The sequence below is a fragment of the Primulina eburnea genome, chromosome 18, assembly GCF_022965805.1.
Source record: "Primulina eburnea isolate SZY01 chromosome 18, ASM2296580v1, whole genome shotgun sequence".
Taxonomy (NCBI): Eukaryota; Viridiplantae; Streptophyta; class Magnoliopsida; order Lamiales; family Gesneriaceae; genus Primulina; species Primulina eburnea.
Window position 1 is genome coordinate 4624705 of NC_133118.1, and position 8900 is coordinate 4633604.

General features: G+C 33.6%; 1 protein-coding gene across 2 annotated transcripts; it reads left to right on the top strand.

Annotated features, from left to right (window-relative positions):
* The first annotated feature begins 6186 nt into the window (after nucleotides 1-6186).
* On the top strand, nucleotides 6187-8068 carry LOC140820037 (replication protein A 70 kDa DNA-binding subunit D-like). Of its 2 annotated transcripts, none has more exons than XM_073180337.1 (7): nucleotides 6187-6295; nucleotides 6417-6491; nucleotides 6564-6645; nucleotides 6874-6991; nucleotides 7111-7268; nucleotides 7350-7470; nucleotides 7549-8068. In XM_073180337.1, the coding sequence occupies exons 2-7, from the start codon at nucleotides 6434-6436 to the stop codon at nucleotides 7984-7986; spliced, it is 975 nt and encodes a 324-aa protein (XP_073036438.1). In that variant the 5' UTR covers nucleotides 6187-6295; nucleotides 6417-6433; the 3' UTR covers nucleotides 7987-8068. The 2 variants fall into 2 exon arrangements, with proteins under 2 accessions (XP_073036438.1, XP_073036437.1); XM_073180336.1 differs by having other exon boundaries at nucleotides 6202-6295; nucleotides 6367-6491.
* The last annotated feature ends 832 nt before the right edge of the window (nucleotides 8069-8900 follow it).

Below are 8900 nucleotides of genomic sequence, written 5' to 3' on the forward strand. Positions count from 1 at the left end.
TCCACAAGGAAAGTTTGGGTACCTAAAACTGTTATTCGATGCAATATCATTTATACTTCTTTAAAAACTAACATTACAGGTGCATGGTACTTCGACAGTGGGTGCTCACGCCACATGACCGGATCTAAAGAACACCTCACGGATTATGTTGAAATAAAAAGTGGGCGTGTAACCTATGGTGGTGGTTCTAAAGGAAGAATTGTAGGCAAAGGAACCCTGAACGTTGATGGGCTTCCTGAACTTCACAATGTTCTACATGTTGAAGGACTTAACTCAAACTTAATAAGCATAAGTCAACTTTGTGATGATGATTTACATGTTAAGTTCGATAAAAATAATTGTGAAGTTTTTAATGATGTCAATGTTTGTGTAATGTCAGGTACTCGTTCAGCTGACAATTGTTATCAAATGAGAGAAGGTGATGGTTGCCGAAGTCCCAAGGTGAGTGAATTAGATATATGGCATCAAAAACTGGGACACGTGAGTATCAATACCTTGAAGAATCTGCGTAAGTTTGATGCTGTGAGAGATCTGACAGTTAAAACACTGGAGGCTGATGTAGAAGAATTGCTGGATATAAGTGAGGCACTGACCAGAAACAGTGTTGAGTCTGGTGTTGAGACCAGTGAGGCAACACCAAGCACAACACCGCCTCTGAACCGAACAGAAACTGTGGATAATGATAACAATGATAATGATGATGTGGTGATTAACTGTGAAAGAGAAATTCCCAGCAAGATTCAGAAGAATCATCCATCATCACAAATCATTGGTGAATTACATGATGGTGTGCAAACAAGAAACAAAGAAAAGGTGGACTACCGCAAAATGATTGGTTTAATCTGCATGAGCTCCACGTTTTCCCAGGTAAGTCACTCGTGTTTTGTGTCTCAAATTGAACTCAAGAATAATAATAATGGCATTTTGAATGAGGAAGCCTATGTCAGTCAACCTAAGGGATTTGAAGATCCCCACCACGTGGATCATGTCTACAAATTGAATAAGGCCTTGTATGGACTGAAACAGGCTCCACGGGCATGGCATGGTAGGTTAACTGACAATCTGATAAATCTGGGCTTTAAACGAGGTGAGGTTGATAAAACTCTCTTTATTCAAAAATTGAAGCATGATATCCTGATTTTTCAAGTTTATGTAGATGACATTATCTTCGATTCTTCATCACAAAAATTTGTTGATAACTTTGTTGAGTGTATGTCTTCACACTTTGAAATGAGCATGGTAGGAGAGTTGAATTTTTCTCTTGGTTTACAAGTTAAACATTACATGATGGTATATTGTGACAACTCAAGTGCTATAGACATTTCTAAGAATCATGTTCAACACTCTCGATCAAAACACATCGACATAAGACATCACTTTATTCGAGATTTGGTTGAAAAAGGCATAATTCGACTTGAATTTGTTAGGACTGAGAATCAACTGGCTGATATATTCACGAAACTTTTGGATTTTGAGAGATTTTCCAATCTTCGGAAATCTCTCAGCATGTGCATACAATAATCACACACACATGTTGTCATTGGTGTTGCCAACACCGGTGACAACACCATTTTTGCATGTATATTTTTAGGATGCTAGGCATACTGCATATTCATAATCATCCTATTTATTTGTGTAATGACCGAACAGTGAAGGCAAATTTCTGAAAGGTACCCTCTGAGTGTTCATACTTCCAATCGTATGTTGAGAAATAGTTTTTGCTCAAATCCAAGGCATTGAGTAGTTGAGGACATTCATGAAAATCGTGATCTTGTCTAAAGTGAAAAGATGACTTGGAAAATGTGAGCAAAAGGAGAAAAACAGAAAAGAGGTAAATAAAAAAAAATTGTTTAGAAGAAAATGGAAAAAGCTACCTAGAGGAGTCCATTGAAGACCGTTCTTCTAGTGTGGGAGCTACCACTTCTAAGTAAAAATAGTAATGGAAAAAGCTACCCAGGGGACTCCTTTGAAGACCGTTCTTCTAGTGTGGGAGCTACTATTTCTGATTCAAAAGAATTTTATGGAAGTTTGAATAAAACTCAGTGGTGTTGCCTGGAGGTGTTGCCAACATCAAGTTCAGACACAACACAATTTATACACTGTCTGACATTTCGATATCTCATCATATTGGAGGCATATTTAGGACATGAATATTGATTTTTGTTTCGTGAATTTATCATGTGCAGTGACATCTCAGTATTGAATCATGACGGTTGATGAAAACCTTGATAACCTAAATTTTGAATTTATGTGACTACTTGTGTCAGTGGGTTATAATCGACGTGGGTTTTCACAGGATATTCTTTTGAAATCGTCGTAACACGAGTTTGAATCAATTTTTCTATTTGTTTTTGGGATAGAACCGTAATTAGTGTTTTGGGTAAATTTCGAACATATTACCTTGACCGTGCAAATTCTCTGGAGCTGAAGGATTGAATCGATTTTCTTTTGTAAGAGTAAATATGTTTTGTTGTTGTTAAATGCCTGATAATTACTCTTGCTTGTTCTCATTTACCCTCACAATCTTTCTTTGCTCTCGTAATTTCTTTGTGGGCTTTTGTGCATAAATCCTGATCTACCATTATAATTTTCTCTCAAATTTTACAGGTGGCTGAAGATACTGCTGATGTTGAGTCCGATGTTGTCAACACCGCTGACAACACTGACTCTTTTGATAATGATGTAAGTCATTATGTCTCCACCAAGTTTTGCACTGAAGCTGTCTTAGTCCTATGGCCCTCTATGTGAATAGAGAATTTATTGAAGAGAGGAACATTGACATGGCGGTGTATGACAAACAAAAATTGACAGCATTTTTCAGAGATCGTGGAGTGTTTGCTATGGTCCAAATTGACTTTGATCTACAGTAGATTCAAAAGTTCAAAGAAGTCATTGCTAACTACATGACTGAGTATAATCTGTTTTTGGAAGTTGGCTTACATTCTGGCCAAAAAGGGGGAGAAGGAGAACAAAAATGACATGGTTCTATGGATGGTGCTGAAGCATCTCGAGTTGCTGAGATTCTGTCTGTAATGTTGTTTGTGGGTTGCTTTCGTATGTCTTCTTATGTTTTCAGGTGTTCTAACGATGGTGTTGACAACACTGTCAACAACACCAGTGCTCTAACATGTTTAATTCAGGGGGAGACGAACTTTGACTCAGGGGGAGACATACTCAAATGCAGGGGGAGCTTAACTGGCAGCGATGCTTACCAAGATTATCATTTTTGGATGTTTTGTCCAGAAAGACAAAAAGGGGGAGATTGAAAGGAATATTTTATTCCTTTATTATTTTGTTAAATTGATAATATCAATTTAAGATTTTGCCTTTCTAGACTAAAAGATTTTATTTACTTATTTCTAGATTATGAAATCTTATTTGATTTATTTCTAGATGATAAAATCTTGATTGATTTATTCTATATATTTTATGATTTGTTTTTAATATGATTTGTATCTCTAAGATATTTTATCTTTGTTTAAAAAAGGTTTTTATATCTAATGAAATCTTCTTTCTATATTTTGTAGGACTCTTTTATGGGAAGATATTTAGGTCAAGCATTAGATATAAATATGGAGTGCCTTGTAGCCGTCATGCGTGTGGGATAGAGAAGAGAGTCTTTTTCGTTTGAAGCTTTTCGTCTGAGTCTTTTGGTGTGACTCTTTCGTGAGGTCGGCAAAAGAGCGCATACATAGAAGAAAAATACAAAAGCCGAACCTATATTTTGTTGAGGCGTTTTTGTGTGATCGTGTGATCACTTTGGAGAGGATATGCTGGAGGTTTTCGGGAGTGCACATACAGAGTTCAGATTGTGAAAAGTTTGTGTGATTGATTCACTGTTATACCGTGTTGCCGATTGGTGTTGCCAACACTCAAGAACAACACTGACGCAGAGTGTTGATCGAAGAGTGTCGTCGTTTGGTTTTAAGCAACACGCTTTTTTATTTTATGCATCTAGTTTTTATGTGGTTTGTTTTGATGCATTTTTAATTCCTTGGAGTGTCAAGGAATTTGGTTTTGTTTTCTCACTAGTATTGTTTTGGTGTAAACGATTTACATAATTTTTCTAGTGAATTTTTTGCCATGAGGCATCGCACAAGTATTCGTACTTGTGCATAATTTAAATCTGGTGTTAATTTATTAAAATTATATTTGTGTGTTAAATACTTAATTTCCGCTGCCGTGTTGTGTGTTGTGTTGACAACACCGGGCACAACACTAACTTCTGATACACACATAATAATGTTTTAATATTTTAATTTCCTGTACAACAATTCCTTACACCCACGTAGTTTGAATTTTTTTTATCTAATGTATTCATTCCAGCATGTTATTAAAAATATAGCAATATTGTATAACTCAATTTCTATTTACTATTTGAACTTATCTAACATTCACAGCTTTTCTGTTACATGATAATCAATTTCATAATACATTTCATGATTTATTCTCTAGGATGTTTGTGGAAAATTGGGACAGATGTTTCCACAATATCAATACTCATCCACCACTTGGTTCAAAAGAGAAGATAAGTCCAAATATTTTATTTATTTTTTTCCCCAACAATAAGAAACTCTATTGGTCACATTTCAAATTTTCAAATTTTAAAACGGCAGATTCTTGGTTATACATTACTTAATTGTATTTTGGAAAAAATTATATGCAATTAATGTGTTTTAAGTGAGATTACTTATTTATAAAGACACGTTATTCTCCAAATTCAAAAGCTTATAACTTTTCTTCTTCCTTGTCTTCAGATTAAACAACTTTGCTTCAATGGTTTCTTCAGATTTTTCTTCTATTACTTCTCTGCAACCAAATCAAAAGTCTACTACGCTCGTGCTTAAGGTTCTTCGACAAGGAAGCAGCCTATTTTCAAAGGCAAATTCAAAACCAATCCGGAAGATTATATTTTTGGATGAAGAGGTATTATTAAATTTTTTTGTGAAAACTTCTAATTTATGTGTTTCTAGCACTATGTGAAGTATATTTACGTGGTTTTTTTCCCCTTCATAAACTGTTTATTGATTTATCTTTTTGTTCTTATTATTATTCATATATTACATAAGCTATACTAATCACGAGTCCTCATCATTAGGCAATGTTTGGTTGGGCGGATTAGGTGTGATAGATTATTTTATCACACCTAATCCTGCGTTTGGTACGATTCTTGGTAAACCAGCTCAATCCTTCCTATGAGTTATTAGGTGGTATTACGTGTGATAAAATAATACCTCCTTCCTCCGTAGGATTATTAATCCCTCCTCTATCCCTACCCACTTTCCAATTTTACCCTTCTTCCTTCACCGCTATTGAACCACCTCGGCTACCGGACCGCCGCCGACGTCGTCGGACGGCTGTCGCCGGACCGCCACCCCCGCCGCCGCCGGACATACGCCGGACTGCACCGCATAGCCGTCGCCGGACCTTCGCCGGAACGCCATCGCCGTCGTCGGACCGCCGACTCACCGCCGTCGCCGCCACGTCGGTTGCCGGACCGCCACGTCGGAGTGGAAGAAGAAAAAAAAAGAAGGGCAATTTTGACCTTTCATCAAAAATTTCAAAATTATCCTACACTTAAAAATCTAACCAAACATACTACCATATATTACATATCTACGACAATCATTTTCTTTATCATTTACATACTAATCATTAGTTTATTTTATCCTGCAACCAAACGCAGCCTTAAATAGATTACATTATATAAACACTGACATAATATTCGTTATAATTTAAAGTGCTAAAAAATTGGAGGTGTATATTTTGTCTTCTAAAATCACTGATATCACATGTTTTTGGTTTTTTTTTTTTTAAATTTTGACCTCCCTTATTTGTTGCAGGGTACTATGATATATGAGATTGTTTTTGCTAATGCCATGCAATACTTTCATGAACAACTCAAGTTCAACAGAAGTTACAACATATTTAATCCAAACATAAGGGAAATAAACAAAAATTTCCCGAACATCAATCCGAAAATTGAGCTTGTCCTACAAACGAATACAACAATCATAGAAACAGATAATATTATCAGTTTCTCTAACAACACTTTCAGTTTTTGTAAGTTTGGGGACATTAAAAATTCTTCACAAGATGCTCAACCACTAGGTAATTCTCAACAATCTTTTGATTTGTAAATATATCGATCATTTATTTAATTAGTATAACTAATTACTATCCGTTATTTATTACATGTCATAGGTGTCATCATGAAAGTCAAGCAATCGATCCAGTTTCGTAGGGATGACAATAGCACAGGCTGCCGGAGAGAAGTCATATTGATGAACCTTCTGTGAGTACAACCATTTTATTGCATTTCGATTCTTTCAAATAATATGTTATATTGTCATATATTTTTCTCAGACATGATACTGTTACGATAAATTTGTGGGACGATCTCGCCTTCAATGAAGGCCAATGGTTAGAGGAAATGGTGAATGAGAAGCCAATAATTGCTTTCTCAAATATGAAAATACAACCTTACCAAGGTATTGTCAATTATATTATAAATTTATTGATCAATAATTAAAAATACTCACTTCTCGGTTTTTTTTGAACAGACACAGTTCAATTGAAATCCACATATACTACTACGATATTTCTAAATCCACCATGCACCGAATCAAAGAAATTAAATATATGGTAAGCAAACTGAATTCTATTATTTCCCCGAGCATCAATTTTTTTATCTGTACGCATGCCTATAATAATTGCAATTTCGAATGATCCCAGTTAATAAGATTATTGTATAATTTAAACTACAAAAAAAATCATTGATTACGTAATAACAAGTCGAAAATTCACTTTTTTTGTAACATCTTATAACCACATTTTTTACTACTAATACTTCTTGTTGTTTTTGACAAACAGGCTGAACTCGGGTTTTAAAGACCACAATCTTAATGATTTGTGGCTGGCTACTAAACTGAAATGTTCTAAAGAAATCACCATCAATCAATTGCTCAATGAACGCAAAAGTTTAACCGAGGTAAGAGAAAAATTTCACAACTTTTTCCTTTTATTGCAATAATTGTTTCTCCCATTTATCCAAAACACTAATTTTATTTAGTTTATCGAATGTATCGATCTTATATTCTAATGAACTAGAACACATACTACTCTTTCAAAGGATATGTACTTGAAGTTGAAAACAGATTGAACCCTTGGTACGAAGCTTGTAACAATTGTTCGAGGGCAATTATTAAAACAAAAGATGCGACATCTTGTACCAAATGCGTTCATATACACGTTGAAGCAGTGCCGAGGTATAACTCCATCATATTTGTTTTTTTTTCATGAAATAATAGCATACATTTATATTTTTTATCATACTGCCATATGCATAGGTATCGAGTTACGATAAATGTCAAAAAAGATAATGACAATGTAAAAATTACATTATTTGAAGACGTTGCTACTGCTTTTATTGGTTGTTCAGTGAAAGACTATATCAAATCAGTCGCTGAGGTTAGTTTAACCCATATTACTACAAATAACACCTTAACTTTAAAACTCTTTAACTAACTTGTGTTTCATTTTGTGTAGGATGCAAGTGCTTCGCCATATTATATGGCCCTTGAAATTCCAGAAAAGGAAGAATACATCTCTCTTTTCAAATTTGCTGAAAAGACTCTGACCAATAATGCAACTTATTCTATTACAGTTGAAGGATTTAAAAAATCCCTGCAAAAGCAAGAATCAGGAAATTTCAAAGATGTCAATGCAAATGCTGAAATTCAAATTGAAGATGATGAAAAAATTGCTACTTTTATAAAGAGAAAAAACATCAAACATAATCCGATGTCCAAGACACGAAGCCAACAAAACAACAAAAAATTAGCTGATGATGCTAAAAGAAGTACCCACATCCTGATTGAAGATGATGACAAGCTTTCTTCTTCCACAAAGAGAAAGAGACAAGTCAAAACTAAAAATGCCACACAAAATGTGGAATCTTTGAAGATCAAGCAAGAAAAAGTTTGATTCCATCAAAACTTAGTGCACTATGCTTTTTTATTGTTTTTTTATTTTTGGTCTTATATTTCAATTTTTCTATTAATAAAAATTTGTGTTTACATTTTTACATAATTATTATTTTCATTAACTAATTATATAGCATCATATTCTTTTATAGATAGTTTTTAATTATATAATTTAACTTAAAGTATGCACACACAAAATTTGGACAATAATCATCGAGATATCACGTGCAACGCACGTGCAATTTCCTAGTATGTAAAAAAATTCTCACTAAAATCGGGAAGAGCACCTTAATCTATTTATTTTGAAACTCGTAACCATTTAAATTCTCTGAAAAATATATAAACAGACAAATACATGATAACAACTGTTTCCATTAACATAGTCACGACTTTATAGGACATAGACAACATAAATTATTAAAAAAAAATTAATGTAGTAAAAAAATATTAAATTTTTCATGTAAATTGATTAGTTAATTTTTTTTAGTTTACTTGTTTTTTTACCGTGACATGTGAAACTAAAAGTGGAAGATATTTCAAAATTTAATTAGATTGGCCAATAATTATTTTTAATTTTTTGTGTTATATTTGTTACATAAAAAAGTGTTGGCCTCGTGTTAAACGGTTTATCTATGATACAAGTCAATTTGATCTATAATTGGAATAAAACTAATATTTTTTATATAAAAAAATTTTTTTTATATAGATTGAGTTAGGCAAAAAAATCTATCTTAAAAAATTAATTAAATAATGAGATGATTTCATATAAAGTTTTGTGAATCAAAATATAAATATACATTGTGAAAAAACACACGCAACTCCAAAAAAAAAGTTTGGCTGACTAGATTATTAGATTTGCCTCTTCTCTCTTTTTATCGTTTTTCTTTTCTTAAATAAATTTGTTTGTGGACTGAA